Source organism: Impatiens glandulifera, chromosome 6, assembly GCF_907164915.1.
Source record: "Impatiens glandulifera chromosome 6, dImpGla2.1, whole genome shotgun sequence".
NCBI lineage: Eukaryota > Viridiplantae > Streptophyta > Magnoliopsida > Ericales > Balsaminaceae > Impatiens > Impatiens glandulifera.
Window position 1 is genome coordinate 15,001,366 of NC_061867.1, and position 19,351 is coordinate 15,020,716.

At 33.8% G+C, this 19,351-nt stretch overlaps 1 protein-coding gene and 4 non-coding genes across 5 annotated transcripts; 1 reads left to right on the forward strand and 4 right to left on the reverse strand.

Annotated features, from left to right (window-relative positions):
* Positions 1 to 1,161: 1,161 nt before the first annotated feature.
* LOC124943976 (30-kDa cleavage and polyadenylation specificity factor 30) lies at positions 1,162 to 9,466 on the forward strand. Its single transcript, XM_047484427.1, has 7 exons — positions 1,162 to 1,766; positions 2,025 to 2,411; positions 5,235 to 5,397; positions 5,481 to 5,591; positions 5,861 to 5,929; positions 8,380 to 8,466; positions 8,539 to 9,466. Exons 1-7 carry the CDS (start codon positions 1,396 to 1,398, stop codon positions 9,283 to 9,285), a joined length of 1,935 nt encoding a protein of 644 aa, XP_047340383.1. The 5' UTR covers positions 1,162 to 1,395; the 3' UTR covers positions 9,286 to 9,466.
* An 805-nt stretch (positions 9,467 to 10,271) lies between these two features.
* TRNAR-ACG lies at positions 10,272 to 10,344 on the reverse strand. The gene has a single exon. It is a non-coding gene; the product is annotated as a tRNA-Arg (tRNA).
* Positions 10,345 to 18,176: 7,832 nt separating this feature from the next.
* TRNAA-AGC lies at positions 18,177 to 18,249 on the reverse strand. The gene has a single exon. It is a non-coding gene; the product is annotated as a tRNA-Ala (tRNA).
* A 364-nt stretch (positions 18,250 to 18,613) lies between these two features.
* On the reverse strand, positions 18,614 to 18,686 carry TRNAR-ACG. The gene has a single exon. It is a non-coding gene; the product is annotated as a tRNA-Arg (tRNA).
* A 497-nt stretch (positions 18,687 to 19,183) lies between these two features.
* On the reverse strand, positions 19,184 to 19,256 carry TRNAR-ACG. The gene has a single exon. It is a non-coding gene; the product is annotated as a tRNA-Arg (tRNA).
* Between the last annotated feature and the right edge of the window lie 95 nt (positions 19,257 to 19,351).

Sequence of the window (19,351 nt, forward strand, 5' to 3'; positions counted from 1 at the left end):
AATTTTTCAATAATTTTAACTTAGAAAAATTTCTTTCAGCAGAAGCTACCGTAACAGGCAATGTTAGTAAAATTCGATATACAATAGAGACATTATGATAGCAATCTATTGACATTACAAAATCAAGAATTTCAGCAGCGGGCATATCAAACTAGGTAAAGCAACTTGTAGTATTTTTAGTTCAGAAAACAAATCACTCAAATTAACATCACACGTAATTTCATGAGAAAATACATTACAAAATGTGCTACACTTTTCTTTCAATTTGATTTCATTCAATGTCTTCAACTTTCCAGAATTCATAAAGAACCCAAATAAGTCATTAAACTCATTCAATTGTTCAAACCAAAGATCTTTACGGCTTAACCACACAAATACACAATCTCAAAACAAAGCATAAAAATAAATAACAATCAAACCCTGATGTTGAATTTTCACTTTTAATGGTTAAACCTTACCTCAAGGCTCAACCTAGCGAAACAAAGCCACCATCGAAATTATTTTGTTGTCGGTTTCGTTGCCGGTTTCGTTGTGAGTTTCGTTGTCGGTTTCATTGTCGATGTAGGATACAGAGACTAAGAGAGATAGACAGTGAGACAGACAATAGGATTTTCAATTTTTTGTTCTGATAGTGTTAGTTTGTTTCTCTATTTGGGCTATAGAGCCATGGCCAAAAAATCTAACATAATAAAAAAAATTAAAGAATAAGAAACTAAAAATCTTTACTAATACCTATCATATATAAAAAAAATGAGCCCCTTTTTGGTCTTAGGCCCTAGGCCGTGGCCTAGGCTGCCTACCCCTCCGGGCCGGGCCGGGCCGGGCCTGCTCGTCACCTATTTGTCAAACCGAGGAAAAATCGCACTAAAAAACGATTTGAATAAAAAACTAATTGACATCCCTATTAGTAATTTGTTTTTCTAATAATACATTGCTAGTATAAATTACACCACCAGAGTACCACCAGAGTGGCTCGATAGAAATAGTCGATATAAAAGACCAAAATGTTAAGAGTTCGAAGCAGGTGATGGGGTTTAATCCTAGTTCTCTTTAATTTTTATTTTTTTTATTTTTTTTTAATTGTTTATATAAATATGATTTATAAAAATGTATATAAATAAACTAAACAAAGAAAAGTAAACGGTAACCAAACGGGTCTAAAATCACACCCATTTTGGTTTAACCTCACATAGACTCGTCATGGTGGACTGAACCTTTCCTCTTCACTCCCGCCGTCGTTCATCTCTTGAAGAACCCATCTGAAAACCCTGCAAATTCATCCATCTTCGTTCTCGTTCTCTGCAGAATTTCTATCATACATTTGCGCATGTTATACTAATATCCCAACGCAAAAGACCGCATCTTTCCGAAGGCCTCAGGCCTTACATAATCAAAATGGAAGAAGAAGGAGGTATGAGCTTTGATTTCGAAGGTGGGCTAGATGTTGGATCAGTAATCCCCATGGCATCGGCTCCCCTCGTCCAATCCGAATCAAAAGCGGCGTCTGTAGGTACGATTCACGTCGCTGTTCCTGCCGGCGGTGCAGAATCTCAAAATGTTAACTTTGGTGGGCGGAGGAGTTTCCGGCAAACGGTTTGCCGGCACTGGCTACGTGGACTCTGTATGAAGGGGGAAGCTTGTGGGTTTCTCCATCAGTATGATAAGTCGAGGATGCCTGTTTGTCGATTCTTTCGATTGTACGGAGAGTGCCGTGAGCAAGATTGTGTTTATAAGCATACAAATGAAGATATCAAAGAGTGTAACATGTAAGTTTATTGAACAATTCAAAGAAAAAGTTCAGATTTTAGCATTTCATCTTTATTATCATTTGTCAGTATATTTACATTATCATGGTGGTGATGAATTGGACTTTGATTTAAGAATTCAACATTAAGGAATCATCCTTGTTTAAACAAGATAACCATTATCCAACTCATAGTTGTTTTTCATCTACCTAAGACATTATTTCCTTCTATGATGATTTACAAGTTGGAGTTCTAAATCATTGTGATTATCTATTTCAGGTACAAGCTGGGATTCTGTCCAAATGGTCTTGATTGTCGATATAGGCATGCAAAGTTGCCTGGTCCACCTCCTCCAGTGGAAGAAGTTCTCCAGAAAATTCAGCAACTAGCTTCAAACAATTATGGTGGTTCATCAAATAGGTTTTTCCACAACCGAAATGGAAACTATCCTCAGCAGCCTGAAAAGTTTAATTTGCCACCAGGTCAAAATACTACTACTACTACTACTAGTCAAGGCGTACCTGCAAGACCAATGGTAGAGGCAACAAATCTGCAACAGCAGCAGCTCCAAGTCCAGAATACCCAAATTCCAGGGCAAATTATTTCCAGTGGACAGCAAAATCAAGGGACTACAACATCAACACCCTTACCTCAAGGCATATCTAGGTTTGTTCAGAGTACTAAGGTTTTTAAATAGGTGATGAGATTATGGTTATATTTTCTTTTGCCAATAATGTATTCTCGAAAGTCATCTGTAAGTGCTTATTTGAAACCTGACGTGTTAAATATAGAGATCACCATTAAAATGTATTACTATTACTCATATTATTTTTCTCTTATACGAGTTGCTTATAATACTGTAAATGTGCTAACATTGATTATACTTTAAAGTTATTCTTAAAGAATTCATATTGAATTATTTTTTGTTCTCTTACCTGTGAAGCTGTGTATACAAAGAAGTGAGATGTTTTATTTTTTATAGTTTTTAATCATTGCACCTTAGGCTTCTGCTAAATAATTTATACTTTGGCTAACTATGTGACATTTAAGAGGCTGAAAGCCTTGTGTTTCTACTTTACACTTACAATTTTCCATTTGAAGGAGAAACATCATTTTTCACTTAGAGTCAAACATTCTTGAATGATCCCATCATATTGTGCTTGTACAAAGTAGGATAGTTATAGCCTATCATGGGTAGCTATGGAAATACTAACGTAGACTACATCCTTAGCCACTTTTGCCCACCCTAGAAATTTGACATCTCTAGGCTTCCATTGTTTTTGGATATTTTTTCCAAGATGAACTTTGGGTTTGTCCAAAGGGATTTTTTCATGTATATATTTGATTAGAGTTCTTGATAAATCTTCATGGTATCAGATCCTTGGTCTACTCAATCTGATTGTCTTCTGTCCATGGCCTTAGTTGCCATTCTTGGAGGGCTTCAACTGCCCAAATCATTTTTTTTTCTTGTCCAGCTATTTTTATCCCTGTACGACACATCAAATGGAGTCGAAGCTCATCACCAAACAAATTCCTCTAAACAAAACCTTTTACCCGCTCATATATTCCTTGACGTTCTGTTTTTCTTCTGCAGCAGGAGGAAAAACTTCCAAACTTCTAGGGTTTGTTTGTATTTTAGGGTTTATTTTGTTTCCAGTTAAATAATAATAAAACCCTAAAAAGCAGAGCACTTCCACACTTCGCTTGTGCCACTTCAGTGTTGGCCAAAATCTCTTGTAGGTTGAAGTTTGTCTAAGGCCTATTTTCTTTGGATATCTGTCTTGCTCCATATTCAACAATCCACACCAGATTCTTCCGTAGAAAATGTGCCTCCAAAGGACCCTTTGGGCCATATATCGTTTGGGTCATCTCACTTGGAGGTAAGGTATCTCAAATTGGCCCACCCAATATCTCAGAGACCAATTAAACTTTGCATCTCCTCTGCATATACTCTATGTTGCCACTCTCTACTTGAGCCCCGACCATGTCAATTCATAAGTTTCCATATTCTGCACACACTCCATGACACCACTATGCAAGAATTTTGACATTAACCATCTATTCAACAATTGTAATCAAATCCAATTATTTTCTTAGTTAAATTGCCTCCTCGTTTAGGCGGAATTTAACCCCTAATTCGAGGGGGAGTGTGGAAATACCATCTTAGGCTCGCTCAATCCATAACCATTTTTGCGTTTCTGAGAGCCTAGCATGCCTACTAGACACTCTAGAGATTTGACATCCTTAGACTTCTGTGGTTTCTTCGAAGATGACATTTGGGTTTGTCCAAAGGGTATCTTTTCATGTATATATATACTTAGCATTCATTGTATGTCCAAGTTGGTAAACATCGTTGACAATTTGAGTTTGTGCAGTTATCGTAAACAATAGGCATAGGGAAACATCCTCTATCATAAATATGAGAAACGAGGTCATAATGGGAAAGACTGAACAATCGATCAAGAACATAACTAAATCAGGTTGTTGCAAAAACATGACAAGATGGAAACAATTAGAAACACTTTTTATTTTTGGATCTGGACAGGTTCAATAATATGCAAAAACAAGAAGTCTGAGTACTAGTAAATGGTAAAGACTGAACAATCAATCAATGATTCAAGAACATAACTAATAAAGATGAAGGAATTCAGAAGGATAATTGGGGGTTGCAGAAACAGGGCAGGATCAAAGATACAAGGAATAGTATTAAAAAATGTCATGTATTCGCAAGTCAATATGTATTTTTATTGCCCAAACCCATGGTGGAGGCAATGAAGAAACCTCATGTGGTATCTTAGAGCTCTGATACCATTTTATAGGTCTGCAGGTGATGGCATGCAAGACTACTAAGTTGAGTTTTTGGATGAAAATCTAAATCATGAAACCATCTCAAAGACATATTTGTATCTTTGAGCCAAAGTTGTGCACTTCCATATGCTTCTAGTGTATCTTGCATTAGCTTAATGCTAATAATTTGTTGAATATAATAAATCATTAACTAGAGAGAGCTTGCCACCATACTCATCCCTTTATCTTTTTTTTGCACATCTACAACTGTATAAATCCACTTGAATTTCTATTTCTTTTGTCAAGAGTTATGTGTTCAATAGGTATCTAACCCTTTATTTTGCTCTTACGGACAACATTTTGGTTACATCAATGTTTGCTACTTGTTTATGGACAAAGTTCAGTGTTAGAATATATTATTTATGTCCCACCACTCTTTCATCTTGCTATTGTTGTCTGTGCATGAGTCATGATGTAATCCATTACTCTCTGTTATTATGATACAACCGCTATTACTGCTGTTACACTGCTGTTATCGGTCACATATAAAAAAAGCTAGAGGAATATACGCTAAACAGACAATCCTCCTTATTATATGAGGAAAGGCTGGCCCTTTCCAGCAACCATGTTGATAGAAATGCTTTGTACTATTTAAAATTGATTGATTAATCCTCCATATCATTTTCTACTTGTAAACTGTAGGTACTTCATAGTCAAGAGTTGCAACCGTGAAAATTTGGAATTATCTGTCCAACAAGGAGTGTGGGCAACTCAAAGGAGCAACGAGGCAAAACTAAATGAAGCTTTTGACTCTGTTGAGAATGTGATTCTAATATTTTCAGTGAACCGAACTCGAAATTTTCAGGTACCTTTATATCCTGCTCTTTGAGTGTATATTAGGGGGCATAAATCAATGCAGTTTTACAAGCTTTGTCCCTTTCTTGCTAGGGTTGTGCAAAAATGACTTCCAGAATTGGTGGATCTGTTGGTGGAGGGAACTGGAAGTATGCACATGGAACTCCACACTATGGGAGAAACTTCTCTTTGAAATGGTTAAAGGTATTTCTTAGTTATATTTATATTCAATGGCTATCTGAACTATTAAGATAGTTATCATACAATAACTTATTTCTTCTCCTCCACAACTAAATCATGTCAAATATGGTGTATATTTGCGGATAACTCTTCTGAGTTAAATCCGTAACGTTTGAACGTATCTTGCGCTCTTTTTAATAAAAGTTGACATTTTTCAAAAAAAAAAAACTCTTCTGAGTTAATCCAGTTGCCTGCCACTTTATGTGTTCTAATTTTCTTGGTCTTACATGCAGCTATGTGAGCTATCCTTTCAGCAAACTCGGAATCTGAGGAACCCATATAATGAGAACTTACCTGTGAAGGTATTTTCTTGGGCCTTGACAGCAATGACTGTAGTTTCTGCGTTCTTATTTAATATGAAGTTTGTTGCATGAATTTGATTAAGTTGTTTCGTTCAGTTTCTCACCATTATTTTTCTATTGTTTTTGTTTATCATCATTATTTTCGGAGGTTTTTGTTTCTCGTCATTGGAGATATACTACAGCCCTTCTTTTGTAGTATAGTTCATAAATAGGACACCAGATGAAGTCATCCCCTTTGTAATCTCAGGATTTAATCAAGAACAGAGGTTAAAAAATGAAAAGAAAAGAAAGAAAAAGAGAATGAGAGGAAATGAAGAAGGAATAAAGATGAAAGAAAAACACTAAAAGATAAAACAACCTATGTCCTGTGACCAGTGGGATCGATGTTACTTTGGTCTCAATTCCTCGATTAGGTCTACTATATCCCATGCAGAAGAAATAAGTTGTCATAGGTTAATATGAATATTATGAGCTCATGTTACCTAGATTCGACATTTACATTTTTTTTAATTATTCAAGAAAATGGATAATTGCTTAGTTCTTTTCTACATAGATCATCCATTAAAAGCTGTCAATGTCTTGAAACTGGACAGTTAGTTAGCTTGAAGGGGGTATAAGGTGTGATTTTGTTTAGATCATCCTGTCTTGCCTTGCCTGAATTTGGTGTTGTATGGTTCAGACTTCTCTTGTATAGAGTTATTTTCTCTCTTTTTTGAAGCTTTATTCATATCCTTTAATGATGCATATTTGCTTCCTGATCATAAAGTCCTTGAAAGATTTATATAAGCTATTTTTTTTATATGTTTAAATTGGGAAAAACAAGAGACATATATTGACTTATATATAAGTTTTCACCCACTTATACTCTGGGTATGCATTGATCTAACTGCAATCCATCACTGCCCAATCTTGAGACCAATGGCACATGTAATCACTTCTGCTCACTATTATTTTTTTGTTTGTTGAGAAAACACTATTCATCCATGGCATAATGGGCTCATTTGGAAAAACTTTTATATCTTGATATGAATCTAGATCTGTGTAAGAAACCGTCAATGAAGTTTTGAATCCAGATCCAAATATAGGATACATAGGAAATCACATCACCTTTAAACACCCAATCAGAAAATGTCTCCACCTGAAAGAACAATCCTATGGCCAACACTTTTTTTTAGGTGTGTTGGATCTGAATCTAAATTTGGCCAGCCAGACTAAGTTCAAATTCATCCTGTTTCCAAACGAGAGCCCACCCAAATCCACACCCTGCTGAATAATTAAACTAAACTTGCCTTTCTAAAGAAAGGTGTTGTGTCCTTGCCAAGTGTCCAGCTTCCCACATGTTTCATTTTTTGCGAATAGGAAAATTCCTTTCATTGATAACAAAAAAGGCATTCCTTTCAAAAAATATAATAAAAAAGATTTACTGAACATGCTCAGTTCTAATTTTCAAAAGAAAAAATGTACATAGTAAATTCCATTAGTTGAATATATAAGTATCAGAACTAGCATAATACATTGTTAACTACATGCGTCACTGATAACATCTAATCAGGATCCAAGCCCTAGTTGTTCAAACTCTACTTCCACACTCTGAATCAACACATTTGAGTAGATTTCTTTTCATACTTCATCATCTTGCTTTCTTGTCTTGGCGAAGTGTATAATATTTTGTTCACGTCATATCCTATAGATCATTTCCCCAAAAGCGCATATTTAGATCTTCGAGTAAAGGCTCTTCTCGTTTGTCTTCTTCATGATCCAATTTTGTAGGTCATGCCAATTTTGTCTTTTTCATAATCCAAGTGTATGGACAATCACAAACATATGCTCCGGTGTCTCCTCCACATCCCGACAAAATAAGCAATAACGTAGTCAACCACCATGAATCTTCGTAGGCTGTCCTTCATCGAGAGACTTCCATGCAATGCCAACCGAAAGGATGAATTGATGCGTAGGAACTAGGAACTACTTTTGTTGACATACCACCTTGATCCTCTGAACCATATTGCCATGGCTCCTAATCATTTCTTAAGTTTTTTAAGTTTAGAAATGATCCCAAATTGTTATTTTCCAATCCCACTTGTCTGTATCCTCTCTGAACCCTGTCAAATCCGTTGACTTTTGACTTCTTCCCACATGGTTAAAAGCATGAAGAATTGACTTTTCTCAGCTCAGATATTGATATGTGCTTGCTTAGATTTCTAGGTTTGGTTTCTGGTGGCCCTTGTTTCCAAGAGACTAGGGTTTGAATTTGGTGTTCTTGACTTGTAAGACACAAAAAACTGCTGTGGTGTTCTTAGATAACTATAGTTTTAAGGATCTAACACTAACAATGGCATCTCAATAGTCAACTATTCAAGGGGAATTTTATTTTAATAATTTTGTCATTTTGGTTATTAGATGGAATCTGCTTAAATGAGTTAAAATGTCTAATAATTGTATAAGTGCAGATTAGCAGGGATTGCCAGGAGTTAGAACCTTCTATTGGAGAGCAACTGGCATCATTCCTTTATCTTGAGCCAGACAGTGAACTAATGGTAATTAATTATTCTTCAAAAGGCATTCAAGAATTTTTTTTTAATGAAACATATCGTCCTTTTGGTTTTCAGACGATTGCAAATACAGCAGAAGCAAAGCGAGAGGAGGAAAAAGCCAAAGGATTTAATCCGGAGAAGGAGAATCCAGACATTGTCCCATTTATGGAGAACGAGGAGGAAGAGGAGGAAGAGGAAGAAGAAGACGAGAGTGAAGAAGAGGATGAAAACTACGGCCAGCCCTTCGGTCGAGGTGGTGGTAGAGGAAGGGGAGGAATGATGTGGGCCCCACTTCCTCTTGGACACGGGATGAGGTCTCATCATCCCGGAATGCGAGGAGGATTTCCTTATGGTGGCATGACACCGGATGGTTTCCCAATTCCGGACCTCTTTAACATGGGTCCTCCTCATCCTCGTCCTTTTGGACTCTTCGGTCCCCGATTCCCCGGAGACATGGCCCCAGGGATGATGTTCCCGGGGAGACCTCCTCAAGTCGGAGGAGGAATGGGCATGATGATGGGTCCAGGACGTGGTCCCAATTTCATGGGAATGGGCAATAGAGGTGTTCGACCTGCCTTTCAACCTCCGCAACAATACTCTCAGCAATCGAGCCTAAACCGTGCAGTTAGACCAAGGGAGCAGAAGATTCCACCAGATCAAGTAATGAAGGAGTCTTTGCCTCCACCAAGTTCAGAAGTAGTCAATACTAATGAATCGGAACAAAGAATCCACAACCGCCATGGTGCCAGAGGCCGACACCAGGACGGGAGTGAAAGCGAAGATGAAGAAGACGAGGCACCAAGAAGGTCAAGACCCGTTTAGGAAGATTAACAAAAGAAATGTTTTTCATGTTTTCTCATTGATATTTAAACAATTTTTTTTCATTTTCCTTTCTTTAAATTCTTCTGTAATAGGGAACAAGTTGCAAAATGTTTGTTGAGGTGAGATTCTTAATACACATTCACTTTCATTACAACCCACATAATCAAATTTCAATATCATACTTGTTTTCATTAGTTGGCTATTTTGTATACATCTCATTAGCATATAACTTATCTTAGTAAATCCATCAACACTTTATATATGTAACAACATTTTTGCTTCCATAATGATTACTCCTCTCACTATGATACATATCATCAATAAATGTTTTGACACAATCATTTTTATGTAAAATAAATTCAAAATATTTTTTCGATAGTTTTACCTTTAGAAGATCTATCTCAAAAACTTTGTAATCGATGTAAGTAAAATAAAAAATGGAGATGCGGGGTATCTTAGTGTAAATCCATCACCACTTTATATATGTAACAACATTTTTGCTTCCATAATGATTACTCCTCTCACTATGATACATATCATCAATAAATGTTTTGACACAATCATTTTTATGTAAAATAAATTCAAAATATTTTTTCGATAGTTTTACCTTTAGAAGATCTATCTCAAAAACTTTGTAATCGATGTAAGTAAAATAAAAAATGGAGATGCGGGGTATCTTAGTGTAAATCCATCACCACTTTATATATGTAACAACATTTTTGCTTCCATAATGATTACTCCTCTCACTATGATACATATTATCAATAAATGTTTTGACACAATCATTTTTATGTAAAATAAATTCAAATTATTTGTTACATATTAAAAAATGGAGATGCGGGGTATCGATCCCCGTACCTCTCGCATGCTAAGCGAGCGCTCTACCATCTGAGCTACAGACCCATTTTGTTTAGTTCAATTTATGTATGACTCATGATCTTAAACAAATTTCTTAAAGAAAAAAAACTAAACAATAAAATAAAAGCCGACTCTGCTGGGGATCGAACCCAGAATCTCTGGTTTCGTAGACCAGCGCCTTATCCATTGGGCCACAGAGTCATTTGAATTTTCTAATTTATATTTATTACCTGATTATGTACAAGATTGGAGGTAGGGGTGTGTATGAGTTTGATTTACGGGTTATTTGAGTTCATTCGGTTCGGATTCTTTAAATTTTTAGTATTTTAACTAATTCAAAAACCAATCCAAATTTGATTTTTGCTTCAAATTTGAATTCGATTTTTGTAATATAATATATAATAAATTTTATATAATTATTTAATTATAGGTAATAAATTATATAATATATAATAAAAAATGAATTAAGTTTTCGAGTTTAACTCAACTTAAAATTAAATCGAAAATCGTATTTAAATTTAAATTGATCTAAAATTTAACTCAAAAAAAAAATTCGAATTCGATCGAATATTCGATTCAGACGATTATTGAACTCATAATTTGGAACCAGGGTCAAACTTGTTAAGCAAGTGGTAACCACATGCAAAAGTGCATAATATATTGTGGATCTTGACAAGATTGAAAACACAAATTGAGACGATTTCTCTTATAGATTCGGATTCAAACCCACATCTAGAAATTGTTTAAGGTAATATTGTTTTTAATTTTTTTTCTTCTAGATCTTAAAACAGTTTCATCATCAATCCATGAGGATAACCATCAAAGCCATATGGGACAAGAGGGTTTATTATGGGAAGAGGTCGTCCACTCCCTCTAAATTAATTAAAGTTTGATGTTTGTTTCTAAAATTGATCATTTGTGTGATAAATTTGATATTTGTATGTCGTGTTTGGAAGCCCTCCTAATCCAAATCTATTATTTTCTTTTTCAATGACCAGGATATGAAAAAGCTTGTTCTCTCAGGACAAGCTTCTCACTTGGCAGTACGTGTCGAGATACATTATATGATATACAATTAGTCATTTATTTCTAAATATATGTTCAAAGATTGTTAAATTTTATTTGGTCACCAATATATTCATATAAGATAGTAATTTTTTTGTAAATTAGATGCTAGCATAACAACTTTCGTATCCCAGCTTTCTATTGGCTGACAAAAATGGTATTATCACTTGAGAAAGATTCAAAGAGAAATTATACTTCACGTATTTTCCATCGAGTGTTCATCAACAAAAAGAAAAAAATTATACTTCACGTATTTTCCATCGAGTGTTTATCAACAAAAAGAAATGAAGTTTTTTGAATTAAAGCAAGGAAATATGACAGTGACAAAGTATATAATTAAGTTCTTACACCTTGCAAAATTCGCCAAATCGTGGACAGGTGGAGAAGAGGGGTAAAATAACCATGTTTGAACTGAGCTTACGGACAAAGATTAGCATGATTGTGAATCCTTTTTAATTAAAAACATTCGATGCAGTGATGGATAAAGCGTTATTAACAAATATAGAAGAGACCTATGAGAACTATGAGAATTCTAGGAAAAGGAGTAGTAACATTAGTATTCCAGGAAACCAAGATCCTAATTGGTCGAAGAGACCAACCCAAAGTCAACCGATAGTTCAACGATCTGAGATCTATCAACCACAAAATTTTGCACCCCAATATGAACATTATAGGAAGAATCACCAAACCAATGATTATCGCTAAACCACTGGAGCCTATTTAATTGTGGATAATGTGGACATCGCATAACAAGTTTCCCTCAAGACAAAAGGATGTTCAACGATAGCCCACAAGAAGTTAGAGACCAATCTAGTTGGGGAGAAGGGTAAATTTGTGAAATAGGACAACACATCCATTAAGAAGTCAGGCATGAGTGTTTTCCATGAGAAAAAACAAGTGGAAGCATTTAATGCAGTGATTTCAGGTACAATTCTCATATCATCTGTTTATGCCCTAGTATTGTTTGATTATAGTGCGACACATTCTCTTGTCTCTCAAACTTTTGTGAAAAAACATGGTTGAATTATAGAACCAAGGGAGATTGATATCAATGTTGAAAATTCATTAGGTGACAATGTAGTTGCGAATTTAGTTTGCAAATCTCGTGATGTGTTTATAGAGAATAAAAAGTTACCTACTGATCTTATTGTACTTGATATGTCATTTTGGGAATGAATTGACTATCAAAAAATCTTGCTACCATTGATTGTCATAAGAAAAAAGCGATCTTCCAAATTCCTGAACATCCCACCTTCTTTTTCGTGGATCGAAGTATTATCACTCCACCTTGAATAATTTCCACCTTAAAAGCAGAACGTATGATAAGGAAATGACGTCATTTCTTTTTGTTAGCTCTTTGAGGATCCAAGAAGACGACGAAATCTATAGAGGAGGTAGATATTATGAACGAATTTTATGATGTTTTTCCAAATGATATACCAAGATTTTCCCCTAATTGAGAAATATAGTTTTCTATCGATATTGCACCAGCGACTTAATAAGTAACAAAAACTCCATATCGTATGCCCTTGCAGATTTAAAGGAATTGCACAAACATCTAGAAGAGTTATTAGAAAAAGGGATATATTAGGCCAAATGTTTCTCCTTGGGAGCTCCAGTCCTATTTGTAAAGAATAAAGATGGGACGATGCATCTTAATGTCAGCTATATATATAGGACTTAACAAAGCGACGATAAATAATAAATATCCACTACCTAGAATTGATGATATGTTTGATCAAATAATATGGGCTCATATTTTTAGCAAAATTGACCTACAATCAGACTATTATCAACTCAAGATCAAGTAAGACAATATCTCTAAGACTGTTTTTCGAACAAGGTATGAACATTATGAATACATAGTAATGTCATTTGGGTTAACCAATGCACCTACATTTTTTATGGAGCTCATGAATAGGGTGTTTAAGCAATTCTTCAAAAAAATTATGATAGTATTTATCGACGATATATTTGTATATTCTAGAGCCATGGAGGAACACCAAAGTCATCTAAAAATAATACTACAAATTTTTAGAGAAAATAAGTTATATGCTAAATTTTTTAAATGTAAGTTCTGATTGGATAGCATATCATTTTTAGGTCATATTATATATAAAGATGGGATATTTGTAGATCCAAAGAAAATATAAGCGATGCAGGAATGACTCAGACCCTCTACGGTTATAGAAATACGTAGTTTTCTCAATTTAACTAGTTATTACAGAAGATTTGTGAATGGTTTCTCTAAACTAGCACTCCCATTAACTCGTTTGACATAAAATGTGTGAAGTTTGAATGGTTCGAAGAATGTAAAAAGAATTTTCAAGAGTTGAAAAAATGGTTGATTACAGCCTCGACACTCTCCATTTCATCAGATGATGAAAGTTTTAGTGTTTATTCTGATGCTTCACATAGTGGATTGAGTTGTGTTTTGATGGAAAAAGATCATATTATTACTTATGCATCTCGAAAACTAAAGCCACATGAGCAAAACTATCCTATTCATAATTTAGAGTTAGAAGCAATTGTATTTGGTTTAAAGATTTGATGACATTTCTTGTACGAGCCTAATGTGGAAATCTTCATGGATATATATATATATATATATATATATATTCAAAGGGAGTTAAACATGCATCAACGAAGATAGTTAGATCTTATTCAACATTATAATTTATCAATAAATTACCATCCCAGATTGATGATGTTTTGAGTAAAATACCGTTAAGAGTAGAGCCTTTTCTGATTTCAAGCTTAATGATTCGACACACTCTAATCGAGAATGTTAAAAGTGCTCAACAAAATTATTTTCACTTAACGAATGTTAAAAATGATTTAACAAAAGGGGAAAACACCAAATTTTGATTGGATAATTATGAATTCTATGATTCCAAAATAGACTATGTTTTCTGAATAAATGAGGCTGTGAAGAAGGAAGTACTAGAGGAAGCACACTACTCACGGTATATGATTGACCCGGGTAGCACAAAGATCTATTGAGATTTGAAAGAGAATTATTAGTGGAACAACATTAAAATAGAAATAATTGATTTCGTCTCTCAAAGTCTCACTTGTCAACAAGTTAAAATAGAACATCAGAGACCAGCGAGATTGTTAAATCCATTGCCGATCCCACAATAGAAATGAAAAGGAAAATATTAGAGTATGTGTGATTATTGACCGATTAACTAAATCAACACATTTCTTGGCAGTAACAACGAGAATTTCATTGGACAGTCTAGCACAATTATAGTTTAAGGAGATTGTACGATTGCATGGTATCTTGTTGTCTATTGTTACATATAGGGATAGTTGGTTTGTCACTCAATCTTGAGAAAGTCTACACCAATGTTTGGGAACAAAGCTGAATTTTAGTATTACGTTTCACCCTTAGAGTGACGGCCAAAAAGAAAGGATCGATCAAATCATGGAAGACATGCTTTGTGCATCCATCATCGATCTAAAAAGTTCATGGTATGAGCATTGGCCCCTTATAGAATTTTCCTATAACAACTATCAAGCCAATATTCAAATGTCTACTTATGAAGCATTATACGGTCGAAGATGTCGTTCACTGATATGTTGGGACGAGGTGTGTGAGAGAATATGTATATGGCCAGATATATTACAAGAACAATATATAAAGTGCGTGTAATTAAAGAAAGATTAGTTACCGCCCAAAGCAGATAAAAAAATTATGCTGATAATCGTAGAAGAGATTTGGAATTTGGTGAATGCGATCATGTATTTCTTAAAGTGACACCGATGAGGGGAGCAATGAGATTTGGAGCACGAAAAAATTGAGTCCTCGATTTTTCGGGCCATTCAAAATACTAAAAAAATTGGGAAAGTTGCTTATGAGCTTTCATTACTGCCATCGTTAGTTGGAGTACATAATGTATTTCATGTATCAATATTAAAGAAGTATGTTCATAATAGTAATCATGTTATCGAATACACCCCGCTTAAACTCAAAAATGATCTAACATATGAGGAGAATCCAATTCAAATTGTGGATAGAAAGAAACAAGTATTTCGTCGACGAACTCATTCTTAGAAATAATACACATAGGAACTTGAAGATGAAATAAGGATGAAGTATCCTAGACTTTTTGAACCTAAAATTGTGTAAAGTTTGGAAGACCAAACTTATTCGAAAGAGGTATGATTGTAACAATCATATATATTATTATATTCTTTTTAAAATAGTGTTGCCAAATTTATTTAATGTTAATGGTTTTAGGCATGGGTGACACTTGCCATGATATTTTATTGGCTATGTAAAGTATTTCCTAGAATAAAGAAAGGTTAAAAAGAAAATAAAAGAGAGAGGGAAAGAAGGAAAAGGATGGGCTTGACTTGAGTAAGAATTTGACTTTGAGTTAGTGCAAATAATAGCACATATCAGGTATGCAAATTTCATTCCTTTTTTAGTCTTGAATAAGCTATATTATTTGATATTAATGTTAATTGTTAAAGGGTACTAAGAATGCATAAGGAAATTTAAGACAATGAAATATTGATAAAGGAAAATATGTTTAGTGTTGATACATGATTTTAGGAGAGGCAAAGGGACGAAGAAATGATAAATAGGGTTATCATATAGGAAATGTGAAGATGAGTAGAATGATTTGAAGAAATTGTGATGCTTAAAACTGTTTGAAAGAAATAATGAAAGTATATATATATATATATATATATATATATATATATATATATATGAAATATGAATGTTTAAAGTATTTGGAAACATAATAGCTATTTGATTATATGAGTTATACAAAATATGAGTATTTAGAGTATTGGAACATATTAGGGATATATGATGATATGACTTAGTTGAAGTATAAATGTTAGGAATAGTTGAAGAAGTTGTAGATTTATGATTGTATGACTATATGTGAAGAGAAATATGAATGTTTGAAATGTTTGAAATAATGAAAGAAATTTAAGGATATAACTTATATGGAACCTGAATGTTTGAGGTGTTGACGACATTAGAGATATTTGATGATATGACTTATCTGAAATATGAATGTTAAGAATATTTGAAGACATTTGGGATAGTTGATTGTATGACTATATATGAAGGATTTATTCATTATTATATATATATATGTGGTTGTACTGAAATGATTTAAACTTGAAGGGTCTTGCGCTATTATGCTAACATGTGAATCTTAAAGGCTTGTTTCATTATGCTAACATTTGAATCCTAAGGGCTTACCATTATGCTAACTTTTGAAAGGCGTTGAGCCATTATGCTAACTTATGGGTCATTAAGGGTTTTGTAATACTAAGCTAACGAATGAATAAGTATCAATTTTGTATCGTTAAGTTGATTGTTAGGATATTAAAGGTTAGGTTATTAAAAGTAAATTTTTGAGGAATCAAACTAATTTCATAGAATTAACTTTGAATCCTATTGCATAATAAATTGTGTTATGTGTATGTTGTTGATAAAGAAAATAAAGATAAGGGGATTTCTATTTGAGTCTTAGAGTAGAAATCAAATGTAATTACCTTATATGATGAATACCTCATTTTCTTCATCATAATATATGTAACTTAGTTTAACTATTAAAATAATTTTTATTTTCTATTAGGAGCGTTTAACTCACTCAAATTGGATGAATTCTTTTCAGACAAAGATCATGAATAGAAGAATCAAAGAATATTATCGATGAAGACATCTACACTATGTATTTTGTATTTTGTCCTATAAAAGTACTTAAAAAAAGAATATAATGTTGGCAAGAATTAATTGTCTAGAAGAAAATATGGTGTCATTAGCATATTTTGAGAATAATGTGAAATATCTCACTATTGTAATTGGTATTTAAGAATATAATATGGATGATTTACTTTCGACCTAACATTTATAACATGTGGCGACTGCACGTCCAACATATAAATTTGGGTTTGGGAAATGACAAAAAAATGTTTTTTTTTTTTTTTTTTTTTTTAAATAATCAAGTTAAGAAAAACTCAATTTAAGCAAAATTTATAGTGAAGGGTTGTTATTGAAGACTATTGAAGACTAGAGTCCATTGATTCCTACATGTAAGTATGCACTATCTTATTTATTTATTATTTTTTTTCTCAGATAATGTAATGTTTTTTTGATATTTTGAGTATTTATTTTATTATATTAAAATTGAGATAAATTTTGGGACTACATGTCTATATTACAAATTATATGTATTGTAAAATACAAATAACTCAAAATCATTTGTATTGCAAAACACAAATATCTAATTCATATTTATGTTTGATTTAAAAACAAACAAATTTCATGATAGACATGAATAAATCATGCTAGGGGCACACCACACATTCTATTTGTAATTTTTGACCAGCCACAAGCTCATAAACACAACAGGCTAGGCGAATCCTATATATATTATTTTTGCCTAAACTAAAAACAATAGTTACAAGTTATCATCTAAATCAGTTAATTATGAAACATTTTTTACAATTTAAGTACATTATATTTTGAAAGTGTCCAACTTAATTAATAGGGTTGATGTTTCCAAGGGAGCAGAAGATTCCACCAGATCAAGTAATGAACGAGTCATTGGGCCACTAGATCAAGTACATTTAATTTGAAGATTACAGATTCATATTTGTAATAGATGAAAGTAAAAATATAAAAAAGTGGAGATGCAGGGTATCTGAGCTACATGCCCTTGTCAAAGTCTGTTGGAGATCGAACCAGATACTCTGGTTTCGTAAACCAGTGCCTTATCCATTGGACCACATTGGACCACAGAGTCATTTGTAACTTTTTTTTATTAGCTGAATATGTTAAAATAATGAACAAGATTGGAGGTTTGACATAGGAGTGTTTACGGGTTATTTGAGTTCCTCGGTTTAGGTTCTTCAAATTTTTTATTTTTTTTTGCAAATTCAAAAACTAAACTGAATTCGAATTTGTAATCGATTAAAGTAAAAATATAAAAAAGTGGAGATGCGGGGTATCGATCCCCGTACCTCTCGCATGCTAAGCGAGCGCTCTACCATCTGAGCTACATCCCCTTGTTCAGCTCTGCTGGATATCGAACCCAGAATCTCTGGTTTCGTAGACCAGCGCCTTATCCATTGGTAACTTTTTTTATTAGCTGAATATGTTAAAATAATGAACAAGATTGGAGGTTTGACATAGGGGTGTTTACGGGTTATTTTAGTTCCTCGGTTTGGGTTCTTCAAATTTTTATTTTTTTTTAATTCAAAAACTGAACTGAATTCGAATTTGTAATCGATGAAAGTAAAAATAAGATGTGGGGTATCGATCCCCGTCCCTTGCACGTTTTTTTTTTTAATTCAAAAACTGAACTGAATTCGAATTTGTAATCGATGAAAGTAAAAATAAGATGTGGGGTATCGATCCCCGTCCCTTGCACGACTCTGCTGGGGATCGAACCCAGAATCTCTGGTTTCGTAGACCAGCGCCTTATCCATTGGGCCACAAAGTAATTTGTATTTTGTGAATTTTTTTATTAGCTGAATATGTTAAAATAATGAACAAGATTGGAGGTTTGACATAGAGATGTTTACGGGTTATTTGAGTTCCTCGGTTTGGGTTCTTCAAAATTTTTTTTTTTTGCTAATTCAAAAACTGAACTGAATTCGAATTTGTAATTGATGAAAGTAAAAATATAAAAAAGTGGAGATGCCTTATCCATTGGGCCACAAAGTCATTTTATTTTGTAACTTTTTTTATTAGCTGAATATGTTAAAATAATGAACAAGATTGGAGGTTTGACATAAGGGTGTTTACGGGTTATTTGAGTTCCTCGATTTGGGTTCTTCAAATTTTATTTTTTTTGCTAATTCAAAAATTGAACTGAATTCAAATTTGTAATCGATGAAAGTAAAAATATTAAATAATGGAGATGCGGGGTATCGATCTCCGTACCTCTCGAATGCTAAGCGAGCGAGCGCTTTACCATCTGAACTACGTCCCCTTGCCCGACTCTGCTGGGGATCGAACCCAGAATCTCTGGTTTCGTAGACCAGCGCCTTATCCATTGGGCCACAGAGTCATTTGTGCTTTTAATTTTTTTTATTAGCTGAATATGTTAAAATAATGAACTAGATTGGAGGTTTGACATAGGGGTGTTTACGGGTTATTTGAGTT